General features: G+C 41.0%; 1 protein-coding gene across 2 annotated transcripts in view; it reads left to right on the top strand.

Moving 5' to 3' along the window:
- Nucleotides 1–22,556, top strand: part of NKAIN2 (sodium/potassium transporting ATPase interacting 2) — a 516,773-nt gene that overhangs the window by 471,556 nt on the left and 22,661 nt on the right. For both annotated transcript variants that reach the window (XR_008483185.1, XM_054279166.1), the window contains exon 5: nt 21,845–21,905. Coding sequence is in view for 1 of the 2 variants with exons in the window: in XM_054279166.1 (XP_054135141.1) it covers nt 21,845–21,905 (61 nt within the window). In the remaining variant the exon portion in view is untranslated. The remainder of the gene's footprint in view (nt 1–21,844; nt 21,906–22,556) is intronic.

Below are 22,556 nucleotides of genomic sequence, written 5' to 3'. Positions count from 1 at the left end.
AGAGTGGTGTTGGGAGGCTGCCAGACTGTGTTTCACATGACATCTTTTTCACTATGGTTAGTCTGAGGAACAAAATATATTCCCTGCATTTAGAAACTCATAAACTGTAATGTAGCTAAAATGGAGCAACAAGTACAGCCTGTCCCTTTGCACCAAAATCTTTCCTCTCTCTTTGTCATGCATGTCCTCACATGCATGTGTGCACAGAAGCAGAAGCACATACCCATTGCAGAAAATATTTTAAATCAGCTGGTGTCTAGCAATTACTTTCATCATTTTTATATCCTTTATTAAAAGATGTCAGAGGGGAGGAAGGGAAGTCATGTCTGAAAGTAAATCGAAGCATCCCAGAAAAAAAAACCAAAGTTAATAAGGTGCACCATTTTATGCATTGTGCAAATGAACAAACAGCTCACAGAGTGGGGTGAATGCAAATGCTGGAGACCTACCTTCCAACTGAGAGATGTACATCCCCACACAAATACAAAGAAGACCCCAGATGTGGTCAGTGGAAAAATATGAAGGGAAACTTGATTCTTAATCAATCTCACGGGTTCCAGTTGAGAAGCTATTTCTTGCTCTAGTTTGCATTAATATTAAGGAGACCATTAATCTCAGCAAGGCTGTCTGAGGGAAGTAAATACTACTGTGACTATGGAGATTTACAGAATAATAATAATCACATTAACAATATGTGTTTCAAGCATTTTGGCAACTCTTTGGATCATAGATGTTGAAATGCTTAAAATGAGAGTGTTCTCAAAGGGAATATCTGTGTTGATTGTGAGACAGGGCCAGAGAGAGAACCCAAGCACTGGCCTCCTGATAAATGACATTACTTATTTTCCAGCTTACACCCTGCCTCTGTTTGGAGTACTCCCATGAATATTTTCTATGACAGTACATGAATACATTTCTGGAGATAGCTCCTTTCAGAGAACTCTCCCAGAAGGCAGGATGGAAAAGACAGCACCCTCCTTTGTTCATTCAAGCTTACACATTTTCTCACTGTTATTCCAGATGCTTTGAATCCCCAAGCACCCCTACGTACTCTCCTGTTACATCCAAGAGGCATGACAAAATCCTCAGTCTTGCATCCAAGAGTAGTTTACAGACTTAAAGACAAAATTGAGGAACCATCTCAATATAGACATCAATATCAAACAAGAATAATTTCTGCTGTCTCTCCTCTGCCTTGCCACTTTCACTATGAGAAAAATTTGGATGAACTGATATGAGATAGCCATTTTTCAGTACAGCAGCAGTAAACTGAGTGCAAAACCTCGCTCTGCTGGGCAGTGACACAGCCCTCATTGTTTCAGACACTTTGAATGGGAAAAGTAACACCTCAGAGAAGATGGCATTGCCTCAGAGCTGTAAGTCCCTACCACTCTGGACTCACAGGAGTCTCAGTTAAGGGCTGTGCAGTCTGTGCATGGCCCCTGTGCTTTAGCTGGAGCTGCACCAAAGCAGAGTTGTCAAAAGCCGGTCTACAAAATTTGGCCTGGAAGCCAGAGATTGGCTCTTGGCCCTTTCCTATTTAGCAACACAGCCATACCCAGAGTATCTTTCCCTGCATCATTAATTGTCCAGATCCCACTCTGCTTTATGAAGATAAAATGTTCCCAATTCTGCAATGTCTCTGTGTCATGAGTGCGGCCCTATTCCATGATACACTTGATTTATGCAACTGTACAGCTTCCTGTCATTGCTGGCTCTACAGTTCACTTCTTTTAATATGTTCCATAGGGGCTACTTGCTGACAAGGGAGGGCTCCACCAGCCGTGGGCTGCCCCAGTGCTCTCGTAGCCTTGAAGTTTCTGCACCTGATCATTTCAAACGAGGAAATGTCTGACACTGTGGTTGTGTGGTGATCAGCAGAGAGGAGCTGTGTTTGCCTCAGGCAACCTCCTGCCAGTGGTACAATGTCTATTTTGAAATTTTGTCCCTCTGCACATTTCATGCTAATCCACGGCCCTCTGTAGAATAGACTAGTCAGAAATAATATGCTCCATAAGAAATGAAAAATTAAAAAAAAAGATCTGAAAGAGTGAGTCAAGGTGACATATTTCCTCAGTTTTCTCTTTGGCATATTCTCAAGTGCTCCTTACCTTCTTTAAATCCTCTGCATTTTGTTTTGGATGTATATTTTAAGATACTATTTTTTTCCTTTCTGGAAAATCACATGCAGTTCCTGACATAAGGATTGAAGCTTTTGAGGTGTGCCTTCTTTCCCCATATTTCCATATTAAATATTAAGCTGAGATCTGGAACAAGCTGGTTACCTCTCTCCCGAAATTCTTTGGATTTAATTCAGCACTTACATAAATAGCAATGTAAATTACATATCTAATGAATTAGGTGTTGTAATAATGGTGTAATATGCACTGTGCTACTTATTACTGAGTCTGCAAATTGAAGTTAATTTACTCAAGAAGAAAAAAGTAAAAGAAATCATAATACAGTTGAGGGTAATTGTACTCCACTGTACCAGAGAGAGCAAGATACTAATTACAAATATTTTACTATCACTACAAGTTCCTCTGCTATTCTTCCACTAAAGCAGAGCTCATTTTTCCCAATTTTCAGAATTAATTTCTTTCACAAAGACTCCTATATACTAAAATCCTTACATACCTCAATATTACCTGCACCATATTATAGTAGAAGACCATGAAGACAAAGGAAAATGCTGCAATTTTCTAGTCTGATGTCCTACATAAGACAGGGCATAGAGACTCCCTGAATTAATTCCTGTCTCAAGTCATAAAACATTTAACATTGATCTTAAAGTGTCCCACAATTGAAAGTTCACCACAATTCTTGTTAAAATTTACCTTTAACTTGTCTAAATATCTAGCTTTCTGTCCCGGTGCTTAAAATGCAGTTATCTGCAAAAGTACATCATCCTGTCATTGGGAATATTTCACTAGCTGTTTTTATAATAATAGTTAATTTCCTTTGAGTAGCCAAACTGCTTTATCTCCTCCTTCTAGCCCTCTGACTACTCACAGAACTCTTTTCTGAACCTTCTCCATTGTTTCAAAATCCTTCCTCGAGTGTGGACTTAAAATAATAATTTGAAAATTAGCATGTATAGTACCACTGTTAAGAACAGACAAGAGTCTAAACAACTCTTGTTTAGACTCAGAGTTCCCTTTTAAAGAACCACACAATCTGTTTAGCCACTTTGCTAAGGGAACATTCCTGTCTGACTGTCCAGGAGCCACTCTGGTCTCTTGCCTCAGACTCCAGCCCCACGGAGCTTAACCTGCAGCTTACACTGCAGCTCCACACCAAGCAAAAGGCACTAAATGTACTCCTTAACGGCTGTGTTAAACTGGGAATCTACATTCTAATTCTAGTGCTAATTATGCATTATGAACCACAGGTCTGGAGTCACTGCTCCACAGACAACCCATCTGTGAGACAGGCTTTCCTGCCTCTATGTGTTCAAACACTTTATTTGCTTGTACTTACAGTATCAAGATTTCCAGATTGTTCTGAAGGAGTGTCAGTCCTCCAGTCTGCACATTCTAAATTCAGTTGATTTTTAAGATTGTTGTAGGCATATAGAAACTCTGAACCTCTTTGTTCTGCTAGAATAGGCGTAATTCAAATCATCAGGCTTCAGTCTCCTAAAAGCTGGTATCTAGCTGAAGCTAGACAGCAGTGGGGCTTCTTTCCCAGACATGAAGTGAAACAGGCATCTATCTCTGGGGAGATTCATCCAAACCTATTTTGGAGAATTTAGATACCTGAAACAGGTGGGAACTTTTGTTCGTTCTATAGCTGCCTGACTCTCCAGTGACTACAAAGGAAAGCTAGTTGGCATTTGAAAAAGTTTTCACATTTATGGGGAAAAAAAATGAGATCATTATATTTGTCACCAAGTATTTTTGAGGTGAAAACTTTGGAAGCTGCAGGGCAAGTAAAACTTGAAGGCAAAGCACTAGCTCTGCCATTTTTATTATGGGCATTCTCCTATGTCACAAAGAGTGAAGCACCAAGCAAGAGGTTTTGGCTCTTAGAAAAAATATCAGTGTATTGGTATTCCATTAATCTCTCACTAAGCACAGGGACTGCCTTGGTATTACCTTGTTCATTTTGGAAAAGTGATTAATTCATTACAAAGATGGTCTAACTGGAAATATTTTAAAGTTGATATGCATACCCCAGTCATTGCATTCAAACAAAGTTACTCTAAGGCTGGCTGTAAATGCTGCTGCTAATTCAATATTTCAGTGTACTTGGGACACCTTTCCATCTTTATTAGTATACCTCCATACAAGTGTACCTGTTTACATCTTTTCATGTGTGATATAGTGGCTGACTAGGGGAAAAACAGAGTTGATGGAAATAGCACAAGAAGTCACTAGATGGTTAATAGAAACTATAAGGCCACAATTTTTGTTTCTTGACAGCAGGAAACAGACTAGTTGACATATGGAAGACAAAAGACATTTTATTAGAATATAGAATCTCCCCATGATACACACAGTATCAATGTGAAGAAGCCATAAATAATGAAAGCATGCAAAAGGGTGCATGTGAAAGATGCAAAAGATGATTCTAAATTGATTGAAAAAATATTGTTATCAGAAATAAAAGTCTGTCTGACTGAAGCAGCAGCAAGGACAATGAAGACAACTGCTATACTTAGTGGTCTCAGTAAGAGCTCAAGATCAAGTAAATCAATATAAGAATGATGAAAATAATATGCCATCATCAGGACCTTTATATTTGGTACAAAAGTGCAATGACCTAAAAAGAACTTGGAAGGATTTCTCCAAAAGAACGCAGAAGAGTTTTAGGATGAGTCTGCCAGATTCAAGTCAGATAGATGAGGGATCATTATCCAGATTTTGTGTTGGAGTTGAATGAGATGGCTTGGCTGAATGATCAGCATGAGAAGCTAAAGGATCCCAAGGCAGGCTTTTGTGCTACGTGCCATCCTCCAGATAAAATAGACATCTTCATGAATTATGCAGCTAACTTGTCTCTGAATACCAGTAGGGCTTCACATCTGTTTGCTGCCCACTTCTAAAAAGTCTTCCTTCATGTCTACATTGCTGCATGCTGGAGACCACTGTGAAATTCAGAGAAATGCACCTACTAATTAGGCACATATTAAGCATGAAGTCTAACACCTTGTTGTGGAGTTATGTCTTCACTGACAATTCTGCAGAGTTTTCAGAAAAAAACTTGTGAGCACACAGACTTTCTGGGCGCATAAGCAGCCTCCTGCCTCTGCAAATTTCATTTCCATTGCAGAGGAACAGCAGGCCTCTGCAAATCTGAACAAAGGACTGTGAAATCTGTAAAAGAAAGATCTCCACTCTCACAAGCCTAGACTGAGCTCACTTATCTCCTCCTTCCTGATCCCAAAGTTTCCACAGGAAAAAATATCTGGATACACATGCTAAGCAGGAGATGTGCTTGTCCCAACCAGGCCCCCACTAATTCAAGCAAAGGAACCAAGACCATCAGATTGGAGCTCTTTAGCTGAAGTTGTGATTTAGACACTGCTTGCAACACTTTTGGAAATTGGAATTTTTCTGCCCTAATGAATTTTGTGTGTGAAGGCTTTTGGCATTTTCAACTTAATTTTAACCTATTTCTTTAGTATTCTTAATGTATTTGATATGTTTCAGGTTTTTGGGAAACAGACCTGCTTAGTGGGCCTGTATCTGCTCTGGTTCGTAGACAACCAAGAAAATGATCTATTTTATTTGAGTAGCCCATTCATATGTCAAACCTTGAAAATCTTTTATCTCTAATAACTGCTGTCACTCCAGTTCCTGTTCACTGAACTATTGGCTGCTGTTTCTTTTATCTTGGCACAAAATATCTGGGGGGTTTTCAGACCCTGTTTTTCCTCCATTTTCTATAGCTCTGAATTTATTCTGCAATGTCTCTGGCCTTCCACTGGACTTTCATACCTAATGTGTTATATCCGTACATTTCTGGGTCCATGCTGCAATCTCATGTTCCTACAGATTCACGATTTCTTTCCCACTAATACTGTTATTCATTTTCCAAGAACTTCCAAGTATCTTCTATTCAAAAAATAGTACTAGTATTTTACTAGTGAGAATGTGAGAAACCAAATAAATCTGAGTTTATGAAATTTATTAAGGCATCAGGGAAAAATACCAGTGAAAGGTAGGTCAGCATGCCTGTGTGCACTTGAGTACCTGGTCCCTCTCTCCCTCTGTGCTGGCACTCTTCTTTCCCCTCTGACAATGCATTCGAAGCAGCTCTCCAGCCCATTATATTGCAAATAATATTTTTCTTCTTCCTTTGCAACATTCTCCTGATGTTTCCTAGTAGATTCAACTTTGCTGCTGACTAGCATCATGTATTGCTATTTGAAAATAGGCTAAAACATCTCAGATTAAAGCTCTTGAATTGGAAACATGACTAGAACCTACCTCTGACAACAGATTTTTTTTTTTCCTTCTCTTGAGAAGTCTAACTCAACTTTATTCACATTTTCCCGAAACTCTTCTAAAGATTTCAGTTGAAATTTTTCCACTTATTTCGGGTATATAAGAAACCAGGGGGCAGAAAACCCCTCACTAAAACTTTACCCTATATGTATTGCTGCTATGCAGCTACACTGCTCAGTGGTGTGGATCTCATTGCACAGTGCTGTGCTGTGTTGTCTCATGGCTCTTCAATTAGATTATCTTTCTAACCTTTATTCTGCCAAGTCAATACAGCCAGATGAAATATTTTTCCATTCTGGCAATGAACTGGTGAAGTAGAGCAAACAAACATCTAAAAATATTTTTTTCTCTAACCTTCAGTAGGAAATAACATCATCTTTCATTTTTCAAAGACTTGGTGCATCTGTTCAAGTCAACACTAAATTTATGTCTACTAAATATATATTTTTGACAGAAAATTGCAACAGAAGTGATGCTATAAACATTTGGAATACACAAATTAAATAAAAACAACATTAAAAATAAAGCATTAACACATTGCTGATATTCTGCACAGAGTATTATTATAGATAAATAGCAATGTAGAATAATCTGTGTAGCTGTAGCACTTTTCCTGCCTTCCGTGCAAAAACTGAAACCAAAAGCCATAACATTTGCTGGAACTTTGCAGTGCCCTGGAAAAACAGGCACCTTTATCTCTGTGTTACAGATCTTGTGGGGAAAATAAGAAAAAAACTAAAATGTGATTGATTGTGTTATTGATATTCATGTTAGTGGTCTGCATCACAGAAGTGGGACTTTCTGGAGGCAAGAAGAGCAGAGTATTTTCAGGGACAAAGAGGAAACACAGCTGCTGTACCAGCATGGTGGCTGCTTGTGTGCAGTTGTCAAAGCAGAAGGAAAAGGTCCATGGCTTTTGCTCTCACTTCATGTGGTCCATTGCCAGTGTGCAGCTTGATGGAGACTGCCCTTCTCTGTCAGTGCAGAAGCTTTCCCTCACCTCTCCTGCTGGGGCCAAGGCCACATAATCTGCCACTAGACGGGCTGCCCCGAGTGACCCATGCCTGGAGCAGGTGACAGAGCTGCAGCCTGCACCACGTGTGGGTTAAAGAAAACACAAGCCTCACATTTTTCATAAAGACTAACATGTCAAAGTACTCCTGCCTCTTGTGCTTTTCCCACCAAGCAGCTTCTGCATCAGCACATTAAACAGCCTGTTACTGAAACCTGGGGGAGAGATGTGTGCTGTGTTACTGAGAGCCACACAGGTCCTCAGAGCTTCAAGCTGGTGATCACTGCTTTAGAGAGAAACGTGCCCAGTTCAGACAAAACATTTATTTTTAAATGGGCATCTGATGTCTGTTGATGGCAGAGGTCTAATTCAGACTTCCTTGATCACCGTGGCTGGCACGGTCCCAGGTACTGCATTATATTAACAAGGTTCATAAGCTGTCAGAGATATAACTCACCCACTTAACTCTCTGCAATGAGGCACAGACTCTGAGGACATGGCCTTTCCGAGAATGTTCTCTCTCTGTAATTCGTCATTCCCCCGAAATGCCTCATGTGATATGATGTTACTGGAATCCTCAGCTAAAAGGTTCAATTTTTTTTTTTTTTTGGTCACACGTATTGCAGAATGTATCCTTATGTATTCTACCACCCCAGGTGGTGACTGGGGTGTCTGCCATCAAACTATTTCCATTTGGAGCAAGGAGATCACTATTTTTCATGATGAATACACAAGAGTGATCCCCTGCCCTTAAGCAGAAGGTCTAAGGGGAAAGGTGCCTTTGACCATGGAATTCAATCTGTTGTTCTGCTTGGAGCTCTAGAGCGCAATCTCTCTTTGTACCAGCCTAGGCTGCATGGTGTGATATTCATTTAAACTCTCCAGTGGTTCTCCTTTTGCAGAAAGGGTTTTCACAAAGTGCTTTGGCATTTGCTTTTTGAAGCCTGCTTAGCTGATTTTGCTGAATGGAAAAGGTAGCCCTAAAACATATCTTTTATTATAGTTTTCAAAGGTGGAAAAAAGCCTGCAGTAGGCTAATGCTGAGAGGAAAAATAACATTGAAACATTAGCTGAGTTCAGTTACTTTAAACATTAGACACCACAGGAAGAGGTTTTATTGACTTTGAAACCCCTCCTGACACTTGATGCTGTTATATTGTGCACCTGGAGCAAAATGTTTGTGCTAAGCAGTGCATTTGCTAGATGTATGGACTCCAAGGGGATGGAATGATGTGGAGCACCCTATGCACGCTGCTTTGTGCTTTCCTGAGATACCTCTATTTCTTTACTCCAGAGCATGAGGCGTAAGGGAGTTATTCAGTTAAGATAAGTTCATTCATCCTCATCTTCCTGATATGCATTGCCAGAGACAGAGGCTGTCCTGTCAGGTATCCCACTTTTCCGCTTTGTGCACAGGCATGAACAGCCAGGGGGCTCAGGCAGAGCCTCCACCTGACAGTCACCTTCCTGGCAGCTCTGCTGCTGCTGGCACTGTCAAAGAGATCTGTCAATTCCTCTGCTGTTAGTCCACAATTCCCACTGAGCTGCTGAATAACTATTACTGTATTTTGATAATCCATCAGCATTCAGGTTTCATAAGTTCAAGCCCTATTCATCCTGATCACACTCTTTCGAGCTGTTCCTGTGAAAGCCTTATTTGTTTTTCTTTCTGTATGTTAAAGCAATGAGCCTGACTGTTCAGGCTGCTGAAGAGCTGCTTCAGCTGAGCTGTGCACTTTGCATACCCTGCATCCGCCTGCCTTGTCAGCACCACCATCCCCAGCTGTTGTGGGAACACTTTGATCAGAGCATTATTAGGCTGCTACAACACAACCACCACCATGGAGTCAGTGCAGTGCAAAAGCTGTCACGTTCCATGGAGTTTCCTGACCCTGGGACCATCATCAGAGCCTTCAAATGAACAGCAATTCATCACAGGGAAAACAAGTATCATCACAGAGAAAGAGTTGGCTGTTGCTGAAAAGTCTCTTACCTCTGGTGAAATGTTCTGGCTCTTGTCATTTGTGCAACAGCAATGATCTAATTTAATCTAACATGTGATGTTGGAGAAGAGAAAATTACCTGTGCTTTCTTTCTGAACTTTTACTCTATACAGTGTTCATTGTTGGCCACAGTCCTGAGAAACTGGCAGACACAACATATTATTCTCCTTTTCATCTTTTACTCACTGTCTTCTGAATGTTTCTGTTTTCTGGATCCAAGGGCCTGGTGTTCACACTCAAAGCATTGAAGTTTATTTGCCATATGGGTGCCTCAACATGGAGGGATGAATTTTCACTGAACAGAAACTCTCATATGTGTTTGTTTATCAGAAATTCAAAGCTCTCTTGTACCTTCAAAATATTTTCCCTTACACAATCTGCACAATTTTTATTTTTTTTCCTACAGCTCCTCAAAAGAGTGAGCAGCATTGATAATCAACTGTCTCTTCTAACAGAGTTCAATTTAAAATGCTAGACATTCATTTAGTGGGCTGCAAGGAGTCTGTGGCTTTGTTAGATCTGCAGTATGAAGAACCAATTTTTCTTATCCTAATCCTATGGCTGTCTGAAAAAGGTGACACACAGTTACACATAATGATAAGAAAAGCTACTGCTGCCAAAGGCAGTAAGATACCAAAGCCAGATGATTAAACCATTCCAAATCTTTCCCAGAAGACAAGAGGAAGCAAAGGTCCGAAGTTTTTTTCATAGAAGTTATCTTGCTATAAAACCTTCAGAACAAAACCCACATGAAGACACATATACACTTTTGCTTTAATAAACCATTCTTATTATTTACAGAAAAAATGGGGTGATGCATATTTTAAAACGTTTAACTTTGGTTTTTTTTTATCTGTTTAATTCATTCTTTGTTGGTTTTTTGTTGTTGTTGTTGTTGTTGTCAAGAGGACAGAGGCAGTTTTCTTTAAAAATAAATGGGATTTTTTGTGCAATCTACACAGCTCTAATGGCTAAACAATTTTTATTTAGCCTGAAGAGCAGGCACCACACACATTACCCCTGTACAATCAAAACTCTGTTCTCACAATGACAAGTTGGGCTACAGAGCAATAGACTTTTCCACCTTCAGGACTTCCCATACATTTGGATTGGATGGAATTAACAAAAATACATAACCAAAACTCTCCTCTGACCTTAATGAAGTCAGAAAATGTAAAGTGGAAACAATTCACGAAAGCAAAAAATATAAAATTAAAATTGCTCCAGGTTTAACATATTTTTGGCATCACTAATTCCTTCAGCCTGCACTGAGCAATGCACGTTTGAGCTGCACCTAGTGCCTGCTGAACGCAGGTGGGGAATTTGTTCCTGGCCTCTCAGCCCCATCCTTGCTCCAAGCTGTCCTCTGGGGATCTGCACAGGTGAGCCCACCAATGAGATGTGCCTGCCTCAGCTTCTTGAGGGGGTACAGAGAATCCTGGCTGGGCCATTTCACCTGTGGGAGCAGGAATGTGAAGTTCAGTGTTGAGCCTGGATTGTTGGATTTCTGTGGTGTTTAGATGGTCTGGGAAAAAGCCCAAAGATGGCCTTGGGCCCCCGGGTTCGAAAGGACGAGAGGAAGCTTCAGATTTGTTCTTGGTCTTGGTGTTTATTAATTGCTTATCTAAAAGATTTTCTCTTGGCCTGACAGAGTTCTGCTCAGCAGTCAGCCATGGGCACACACTGAAAGCCCCTGGGGCGGTCACCTATCTTTATACCCGGAGTTACATATACAATATTTATCATTTTTCTCCAATACCCTCTATCCTTATTAACCAGTGTTCCCCTAGTAAGGTCCAATCTTGGAGTGCCAACTCCACCACAGAAGATGGAGGCTTAGAGGAAGAAGAAGAAGGAGAAGGGCACGCCCCAATCCCTCCATCTTGCCTCTCTAGACCCCCCTGTACAGGGATCTTAAACCCTGTATCTCACACTCCAATTAACTTGTCCCTTCACCATTCACCCCAGTGAAATCCTCCCGTCCTCATACTGATGTCATCTCCCATGTGGGATCAAAGTCCAGCCACCAGACATTTCTGGCAACATTCCAGGACTCCCGAGCCCCCCAGGGGGGGTCTTGTTCACCCTGCACCCCAGTTCTGAGAGACTGAGATCCCACATCTCCCCCTTCTGTTTGCACCAAAAAGATCTTTTTCGCCATCCGATTCATTGCATGTTTTAAACATGCAAATATGCATGGGACAACAAGTATGAGGACTAGGAGAACTATTAAAACATAAAACCCTATTTTTAAGATTCCTCTCCAAATGGGAGAGATGTCAAAGAATTCTGCCAGTTGATCGATCCATGATCCTGTGATCTCGCCAAGCTTATTTATGCTGTCCTTTATATTTTTGATATTTTCATGAATTGACTTTGAATGATCTGAGAGATTCATGCAGCACATCCCTTCGAACTCTTCACACCCATGTCCATGAGCGAGCAATAGATAATCGATTGCTGCTCTATTTTGAAGAGTCGCCTGTCTCACACTACTGACGTCTTTTAACATGTCATCCAATGTGACAGACACAGACCGCGCATGTTTGCTCAACCAACAACCCATGCGGTCGATCTGAGTCAAGGCCACCCCCGATGCTGTCTGAGGTGAGAAGATTGCTGTAGCAATACTCGTTTTCTTGTCCCAAGAAAACATTTCATCATTGCAATCTGCCGCATATTGCTGTATTGATCTTTTTTCTCTATGCTTTTCCTCTCTTAACATGTTCAAATCAGGCGATAGCATTGAAATTTCCCCAATGCTGCATGGACCTCCCGTGGCATTAGCAGGAATGCCGTGCCAAATTCTGTCCCCGCAAATTAAGAACAGACCCCGCGGCAATTGCACCGGAACTTGGATCGATCCTTTGGTAGTTCTCTTTGTATATTTACACCAAGTTGAGGCATTCTTATAAAATTCATGAGTGGGAGTTAAATCAATAGTTTTCGCCTTTGTGTCTTTTGGAGCCTCAAACTGCATGCAGAGTCTCATTGTCATGGACCCAAAAATCTCCAATTCCTGAGGTTCTGTAGAAGTCACAGGAAGCAGGTGTGTCCAAGCACACCACTCTTTTATAGGATTTTTAATGACCTGCGAAATGTTAATTGCAGAGTGCCCTGGAACTGGCCATTGGTCCACTGGCAATCCAACCATGCATGCTGAAAACAGTTTACCTGGTCTTGAATGTGTCAGGCAGATACTATCTAAATTCGCTGCCCGAGCTAAAGCCTCCCATACATTTTGCCTTGGTTGACTAACAGGTAAATCTCCCCCACTGCTTACTGCAATGAATGAAAGAACGATGCACATAAGCATCATGAAACCCATTACTTTGCTTTTGTGTGAAAACCCCCCAAGGTCCTTAGTTTCTTTTTTATTTCTCTTCTGGGTCGTTTTTCGCAGTCTGAGTCTCGACTTCTGTCTGAGTACTCGTCTCTTTGTTTCTTGGATCAGCGTTCTCGTGCTCTCGTGTTCGGAATGGCTTCACGTGCCGCACCGACACCCACTTCAGACCTCGATCTGTGGAGATACAAGCGAAACCCTTTCCCCAAGAGATTAGTTTGAAAGGACCCTCTATTTGACCTGTTTCTGGGTTTCTGACCAAAACCAAAGGATCTCCCTTTAGCTTTGCCTGCGTGTTGTTTAGAAAATGTCTCACGATCGGTGGATCAGATGGATAATCCCTTTGTTGTGTTAACATTGTCTTCTTCGAGGTGCTTTTCTTTTTATATATTGTTGGAAAAAATTGCTGCATTGTTGCAGTCTCGCCACGAGATGGCGCTGTGGCTCCGCCGAGCCGACTCGGCATGTCGTGCACTTCTGCCCTCCTGCCACTAGGTGGCGCTGTCACCGGCCTCCCTGGCTCGGATGACGGTGCAATCTCGACTGCCCCACTTCCTCTTCCGGCTCGGCGTCTCCCATGAAGGGAAGGGACTGGGACTCCGAGGCTCTGGACCAAAGGCGCCAGATCTGGAGATGGTGTGGAGCCCCGGGACGTAGAATCCCTAACACGGCCCCTCCTCACCCGCGACGTCACAGGGGACCGGGCTCGGGTCCGCGCGCGTCCTACTCTCTGCGCATGCGTGCTCTCCGAGCTACTTCCGGTGTCCCCCAAGGTGACGTCATCGTCTCCCCCCTGTTTCACCTCCGAGGTTCCAGCCCCTCGGTCTGTCCCAGAATCCGACCCCTCCTCCTCTGACGTTGTGTTCGCCTCTCCCGCCGGCACCCCGGCTCTACCCGCGATTCGAGCTGACCGTTGCACCGGGTCTGACGTCACAACCGCGCGCCTCCTGCGTCTCGGCGCCCCCGCGGCGGCTCGCTGAGGCTGCACATTTTCCCTCAGCCCGCCTTCCGCGTTCGCCGCTTTCGCGCCCGCGTGTGAGTCTACACCCCGGTTTTTGCGAGTTTCGCCCTCCGCGCGCGTCTCCTCATCCTCACCCGCGCTGCTCGCGTTTGCCGCCGCCGCCGCGTTGCCGCTTTCGCCGCGAGCAGGCCCCCCCCCCGATCCCTTATCTTCCTGCTCCCCCCCTTCTGCTCCTGACTCCTCCACACTCTCTGGAGTTTCAGGACGCCCTTGGGGTTTGTTGCATTTTTTGATCGGGGGTTTTAATATTTTTTCCCGCTCTCTTTTTTCGAGAGCCCTTTCCCCCTGGCCTTTCAAAGCCAGAGCAATTTCTTTCCCGGAGCTCTGCCGCTCCGCCCCCTTCTCTGAGGGTACCGCAGCTTCTCGCTGCTTTTCCAGTCTTTTAGACTGCACTGAAATACCTTGTAACATGATTCTTGCCGGCGAGAGTAGCTTTAACGCTGTCTCATCTTTTTTTGTTGCTAAAATATATAAATGCCTATTAATTTCTTGCCAAAACCCCACTTCGAACAGCAGATATGTCTCTGCAAGTGGATAATTAAGCCTTGCCCATAATAACAGCTGTTTTAATTCTTTCTTTGGGATCCCTTCTGTATATAGTTCTGCTACACTTTGTAAGGTGGATAAGATTTCCCGTTGTTCTTGGGAGAGTGATGCCCCCATGATTTATTTTGGCCTTCTTACCGAATCTGTCGTCAGAGTGGTCTGGAGGCCCTTGTTCTCCGTCCAGCAGATCACGAGGGATGGATCAGAGGCGCCTTTCTGGTCTTAGTCTAGGCCGCTCTGCTACGAGCTGTCTTCAGCAGAAGCTGAGAGATGGGATTTCTCAGTGACTGCTGATTTTTGCAGCTTCTCCCGGCCGGTTTTTTCTTTTTCTTCTTTCTTTCTTCAGGCTTCTCTCCTCAGGAGTTATCAGTGCTGTTCTCTTGGCTCTTCAGCTCTTCAGGGCTTTCCCCCCCCCGAAAGGTTTGGTGGGAGATAGCCCGCACAGCGGACGCCAGTTGTTGGATTTCTGTGGTGTTTAGATGGTCTGGGAAAAAGCCCAAAGATGGCCTTGGGCCCCCGGGTTCGAAAGGACGAGAGGAAGCTTCAGATTTGTTCTTGGTCTTGGTGTTTATTAATTGCTTATCTAAAAGATTTTCTCTTGGCCTGACAGAGTTCTGCTCAGCAGTCAGCCATGGGCACACACTGAAAGCCCCTGGGGCGGTCACCTATCTTTATACCCGGAGTTACGTATACAATATTTATCATTTTTCTCCAATACCCTCTATCCTTATTAACCAGTGTTCCCCTAGTAAGGTCCAATCTTGGAGTGCCAACTCCACCACAGAAGATGGAGGCTTAGAGGAAGAAGAAGAAGGAGAAGGGCACGCCCCAATCCCTCCATCTTGCCTCTCTAGACCCCCCTGTACAGGGATCTTAAACCCTGTATCTCACACTCCAATTAACTTGTCCCTTCACCATTCACCCCAGTGAAATCCTCCCGTCCTCATACTGATGTCATCTCCCATGTGGGATCAAAGTCCAGCCACCAGACATTTCTGGCAACATTCCAGGACTCCCGAGCCCCCCAGGGGGGGTCTTGTTCACCCTGCACCCCAGTTCTGAGAGACTGAGATCCCACACTGGATCTACAAGATGCTCCACAGTTCAGCTCACACAGAGGTCAGCAGTAAGTGATCCCCATGTCTACCTCGTGTGAGCTGGTAGCCCCTGTATTTGAGGTTACCTTTCAAGTCTGAGGCAGGGAAAAAAGGACAAGGTACTCTTTAGCTGTGAGGTGAAATCATGGAAAAGCACCAAATATCATGTGGTTATCAAAAGCATAAATCACTCTGAAATCCCTAGAAAGAGTGAAGACTTGTAGAAAGTTCTAGGTCAAAATTTCAGAAAACTCTTGCTAAAGTTTAAACTTTCTGGAAATTTGGGTCAAGCCAAATGTCTGTAATACAGCTACAAAACAGGTAAGTATCTCTTGCTTTCTACTGGTGTTAAAGGTTTGCACTGCTCTTTTGTGACAAGCCACAGTGCTGTGGTTTCAGTGCCCCTGTAGTCTCTTCAATTCATCAGGTGCAGCAGCTTGCCAGGAAAGATGGTCAGGGAATCCTGAACAAGACAGAACTGCTCTCAAGCACCCAGCAGCATTTCAAACAGAAGCTTTCTAGCAGGTCTCCACAGGGATCTTCAAATGCTTATGCAAAAGGAAATCTCCAGAAAACTGAAGAGTCCACTGAGAAATAAAGGAAGATTTTATGTTAAGCACTTTATAGACAGCTGATATAAAAAAAAAAAGATTATGATGCACTAGTTGAAATAAATGCAATTTTTATCACACTTGTCTTTTCCAATGTGCCTAGACTTATCTGAATTTATGATTCATGGTTTTACTGTCTCTGCTAAAAAGAAAAAAAACAAAAACCTTTGGGGCTGAGTTTTCAGTTCAAGAGAGGAAAGAAAAATAATTTGATGACTACACAGGCTAAGAAATTATCATTTTGGCTTGCTTTTAAATTTCGTAAGTGCTCACTAGATATTATTGTGGACATGTCAGTTTGACATTAACTCTTTTAAATAATTATTTTGTTGTACAGAATAAAGCTACTTGACCATAGTAATGAAATCTTCCTTCTAGACAGCACATAGTTAATTCTGTAAAAGAATGACAGCAAGGCCACAGAGTGTACCTTCCCCATCAGGAATCTGTCCTTATACCAATAGTTTGCCTATTCTCTCCTTTTATGATGAAAAAGATTTAAACTTGGAGGAATGACAGGGTTCTCATAATGTTAAATGTAAGCACAAATAAAAGCATACCTCAACAGAGTAGTTTCCATGGAACACAGCTTGAGTTTTGTATTAAACTCCAGCAATGGTGTTCACTCACTGATGCAGCACTGCTGAAGGCAGTGAAATCAAGCTTGAAAGGGTTTTTGCAGGGGGCAGCTTTAGAACCCCCATGACACTGACTTAAATCTACAGACATTGAGAGAAAGGTCTCTGCCTCACTTTTCCTGCTAAATAATGAGTATGATTCTTCTGAGAATCAATACACTGGAAGCTTTCTAGACAGTAATTCTCCAGTTCTTCAGTTGCTCATAATGTGTGTGTGTATATATATATATATAGCAATATATATCCAGACTCCAAAAATCCATTTTAAAGAAACATTTTCTCTTAAATGCACATCACTGCAAACAGTGCAGACCAGTGCAAGCTTAAGAAATATGATTAATTTGCACATGGCTGGGCATGTAACATCACAGCTTTGCAATATAGCATTCCCAGAGCCAGAATTACATCCATGCATTTCTGCTGTATTATTGCTTGAACTAGCCCATATTCTGCTTAGGTCTTAAAAGCAAAGTGTTTCTGGACACCTGCAAAAATTTAATATTGAAAAGTAAATGCACAAGCCTTAGCTGTTTGAGAGATACTGAAACATTTTTTGATAGAAAAACACAATAGGTTTGTGGGGTTTAAATCTAAGGTCCATTTCACTAGACCAAGTATGGTTATAGAATAAAAAAATTTCATTCAATGAAACTAAGACTATGTGTCATTTCCACAACCTTTAACTCATTAATCCTCATCTCAAGCCTGCTCCTCACCACCCTATCCCAATTAGATCTCCTTTTAGTTTTTGTTTCCTCCTTGCCATCACTCTTTTGTTTCAATTTCCCAGCTTAATAAACATAACTTGTAGTAATTACCTATATAGATTTTGCTTTAAAAGAGGGAAGTGTGGGAACCTTGGTCAGAAATTATGGTTTTTTATATGATAGCCTTTTTTCCAAATCTGGTGCTCTTTGTAGTGTATAAAAACATTCATCTCCATGAAAGAAGTGAGAAAAAATAGCAAGACAGGATTTTAATCAATACTGATCCTGATTGAGTTTGATCACAGCACTTGACATTTTGAGCAAGTCTGGAAGTACACTCACAGTGACTCAGGCTCTGCCAGGAGTCTTTAGAGGTGCAATGGGACATCATTGACTTAGGTGGGAATATTCTACTTTTTTTGTTTTCCTTACACAGCTATGATAAGGCAGTAAAATGCATTAACTTCATTTTGTAGTTAATCTTCTTACCAAAGCTTCAGTAATGCTGTTTTATTGGTGATTTATTTTAGGCTTTGCTTGTCTTCTTTTTTTTTTTTTTTCTTGACATAAGGAAAATGGTTTTATCAACATGCTTATATATTAAAAAACAAACAAACAAACAAAACCCCCAAAATTAACCCCCCCACACAAAATTATTAAGTGTTTGAGATCATTGTTTCTGAAATTAAGGTCATCAGATGCCATCAAAATATACCCAGGGAGCTGGTGCAGGCATGGATAATGTGTCACTTTTAGAAAGAGCAGTATTCATTTATACTCTCATATGGACATATCAGGGAAAGTTGTAAAGAGCAGATTTTTTCAAGGTGCAGAAAATGAGGTTCATAAAAACATGCATTCACTAATCACTCAGTGTATAAGTGAGCAGGAATGTTGCTAATGGCTCCTTCTCCTCTAGAGGCCCATACTACAGCATTAAAATGTGAGTGGGACAGATGTAGACACCTAAGCTTGATGGGTCTGGGATCCAGAAATGATCTTCTGCTCATTGCACCTATTTCTTTTTATCACTGCATGGTTTATAAAAAAACAAAGCTCAGTTAATTAAAAAAAATAGGTAGAGATGCAAAGCAATCAGATTTTTCAAGCTAACTTTCCCAGTTTTAAACTGATTTTGAGACAGGCTCCTTCTCCTCTTTATCTCTGAGGACTCATTTCCTTCCTTCTCATGTATGACAAAAATCTTTTGGAGCTACTGAATCAGGAAGACTCTGCTCTGTGTAATTCTCATATTGCACTGAGCACTGCTGTGTTTGAGGACTTCCAAGGAATATAAGTGATGTGACTACCTTCTATCATTTGCTTTGGTTTGGGTTTCTTCTCTCATATTCTTCTCCAGGATGAGGAGTTATTCACTGTTTTGTTTGGATTTGTTGGGAGTTTTGGGGTATTTTTTGTGATACAAAGGCATATTGTGGTGTGCTTTTGGTAGAGAGAAAAGGTTAAAGTCTTGCACTATAACAAAGGTAGTAAATTTTGGGATACCTATCAATCCATGTGGGAATTCATTAAAAATTTTAGTTGACCAAAGTCCCCAAGAAATCTCTGCTATCTGCATAGATGAGCTGGATGAGCTGTACCCTTCTTATAGAAGTCCTAGTCCGCAGGGAAGGAAATATGTTCCTGATCTCTGTCTTGGGGATCTCTGCAGCTACCATGGGCTCAGGTCATTGAGTATCATCAAAGTGAAAATTACCACTTTTGGTTCTCAGCCTCAGCTCACAGTGTGTGCCCACTGCTGCTGCTGATGCAATTAGAAGGTAAACTTGAATGACTGTCACTGTATCAGAGCTGATAAATTACTTTGTTAAAAAAAAAAAAAAAAAAAAAAAAAAAAAAAAGAAAGAGAAAGAAGAAAAAAACTAATGTGAGATTCAAGTAAGAACAAAATGACTATGTTTACCAAGCAAAGGGTTGGATAAATGTGGGAGAAGGGGAGGTTTCTTTTATGAACTCTGATTATCTCATGGGAAAAAAACCCTGACATTCACACTTAGATCAGAACAATTTGAGCTTTAAGGCATTCTTTTAATCAACAAGCTCATCTGATGAAATGCTGTAGGATTTGCTTATATATCAAAGGAGTTCCCTAGAGATTTAAGCAATGTAACTGAATGCAATTAAAAGATCAGTTGTAAACACCATTTGTGATACAGTTTGTTTGCTGTGCTTTGTAAGATAAGTTCGGTTAATAACACATGAACCTGTGGTGGTTGACAAGACAGTTAAATATTGAACTGTAGTGCAAGAAAAGGATTACCTTAGGAGCCTGCTAGAGATGCAACTATTCAGCTGTCTTGGATCTGATGGTCTGTAAAAAGAGAACAGAGAAACTATTAAGCCAAGGTTCACATCCAAGAATGGAATCACTTATGAACAACCTTTCTGGGCCTAATTCCTTGCTGAATTAAACCTCAAGTAATGTCATTGAAGGCAATGGGGTTATGCAGGGCATAAGTCAGTGGAGCAAATTAGCTCTCTGTCTTGAAGCCAAGAAACAAAGGGAAGAGCGATCCAATAAAGGAGAGATGAAATGCTGATATTAGCTGAATGCCACTTCTTGGTACAGTGTGTTCTTTGTGTCCAGCAGTGAATATTTCATCCTTCCCAGGTGTAAAATCTTCCCAGCAGCACTGTAAGGCAGATTTATAATAAATGACAAAATTAATGGTTTAGTTCCGTTGTAATGCAGCTTCTGGGCTTCCAACAGGAATTTAAGCTGTGAGCAGACAACACATATGCTGCCTTCAGTGTGATCTCCAAATCAAGTCTTGATTTTTTTAGGAAAACCTTCAGGCTGACCTTTTTTTTTACCTTTTTGCCTTCTCCTACCCATACAGATATTAGAAGGTAGCATTTGTGGGTGCAGGTAGCTTTCCACATAGAAAACTGACAGAAATTCCAGGAATATCTGTGTAAGAGCTGGAAAAAACTAGGCGTAGTCACTGCCTCAGGTATGAAGGCACTACAAAATAGAATGGATTTTTTTGCATTTAATTTATATATGGGTAATATTAAGGGCTCTAAGAACCCACAATATTGCAGTGATTGTACAAATGCCTTGGATTAACAAAAAAAAAAATCCATTTTCACTAACCAGCATTCATAATACATGGTCTCTCAAATTTCACTTCTTCTACTGTCCAACCACTGATTACTCAAACTGAAGTCAAGATCATCATCTCCCTCAGCTGGAGATTATGGGCTTTGCACCATTCACAGAGAGCTCAGTCCTGGCTGAAGCCTCTAGGCATTTTTATTATCCATATAAAGAGCAAATTCCCAAAGTGTACAGATGGTTTTGCAGCTCATGAAAATATCTCCGTGAGGTGTCCTGTGCAGAATGACACATTCTGGCAGCACGGCTCACTTTTCACCACACGGAGATCAAATAACTGGAATTCTTTAGACATCCTACCATGCAAACTTCAGTGATGAGCTAAAGGACGAAAAATTTCTTTTAATGGAGTAGAGAAAACTCTTCAGACCTACATGAAAGAAAGTTGGTTAAAGCAGGCAACATGTGACACATGTTGCTGCTCCAGTATTTGTTCTTTTACTTCTGTCTAACTTAACAACAACACAACTTGGTGGAAGGACCAGCAGCTGACTCACATGACACTTTGCCTGTTGCATGTATGATATGGGCCATTTATTCCTTTTTTTATTATAATTTTTTTCTGGTGGTACTTCAATAACTACTCCAGATTTTCATTTTCTTTAAATCCCATTGCTCCTGTTTACAATTCAATTCTGGGCATGCTCTGCAGAGAGGATTGAAGGGAACAAGATAAAAATTTGCCAGCTGCTATGTGAGATGCTGATGTAAACACATTCAGGACTATCCAAAGTGACTTGTTATGAGGCTTGGAGACTATTAAAGATTTGGGAACAAGTTCTATTAATCCACAGCCCTAATTTCAATTCATAAAATATCATTATAAAACTGGTTTGCAAGTGCACTGAATTTGTCCTTGATTTAGTTGGCACAGTTCTGATTTTAAAAAAAGCTCTGCTAGAAGGCCAGGTTTTGTTGGGTAGCAAATCTGATTGTGACAGAAATATTTACATTTTCAGTAGCTAAAAGCTCATCCATCCAAATACTCATCCATTTTTGCATTTTTTTCAATGATTGAAAAGACATTAACTAGGTATTGGAAAAATTTTGATCAATTTTTGGAAGTTTTATTGAAGGATGTGTTTTTCAAGAAAGATGCAAAATTCCCCCATTTCTAATTAAAATTATTAAACTGTTGTGGAGAATTATCTTTACCTCCTCAAAGGAAGTCTGTTGAATTTTGTTGTTTCTATTTCTATAGTCACTTTTCTAAAGCCATCTCTTGTTTCTCTATGGTATCAGTCTTACATCTAACACTATTACATTTTGTTTCAGCTGGCAGGCTTCATCTATGCCTGTTATGTTGTGAAGTGTATTACTGAAGAAGAGGACAGCTGTAAGTACTAAAGCTTTATTACATACAAAATTAATTCTTTTTTTCTTTTTTTTAATCACTTCTCCACTATGCTGGCTCTTGCTGACTTCAACCTAAATGCCTTATTATACTGTAGCCAGATCATGTTTTCTGTCCATCTTTCTTGGTCTAAAATCTGGAAATTCTGAGACAAAGGAGGAATGAAATACTGGTTTAAATATACATACACCTCTCTCCTGGAAAGATCATTGCAACTCTTTATCTCATTACTTAGCTTAAGACATAAAACAAGGGGTTTTGGGGGTTTTTTGTTTTTGTTTTTGTTTTAATAAAAAGAAAGAAAAAAATCCCAATTAGTAAATACAAGTTGTTTTTTTTCCTTGCTCCAGGCTTTTATTAACTATTTTCAGAGTAATTGGTTACAACTGAAGTTATAGCTCTTTTGTGTTGGCATTTATGTTATCCTGTAAAAGCAATTCTGGCAAAAAAAATAGCTTTAGATCATTGCAGAACTTTAATTTATGAGAGGTTAAACAGTAGAGCTCCTCTTTGTTCCTCTTTGTTCCTGCTCCTCCCAGGGTGCACTTACATGAAGTGAAATGATTTCATATAGATGTAGATTTGTGTTTCTTCTGCTTATTTATACCAATTGAATCCTGTTGAGCAAAATTT

This window comes from Melozone crissalis, unplaced genomic scaffold, assembly GCF_028551555.1.
Source record: "Melozone crissalis strain CALT ecotype California unplaced genomic scaffold, PUWL_Pcris_2 ptg000027l_1, whole genome shotgun sequence".
NCBI classification, from domain to species: Eukaryota; Metazoa; Chordata; class Aves; order Passeriformes; family Passerellidae; genus Melozone; species Melozone crissalis.
The sequence above is the reverse complement of the archived record's forward strand: the minus strand, read 5'-3'. Positions and strand labels throughout refer to the sequence as shown.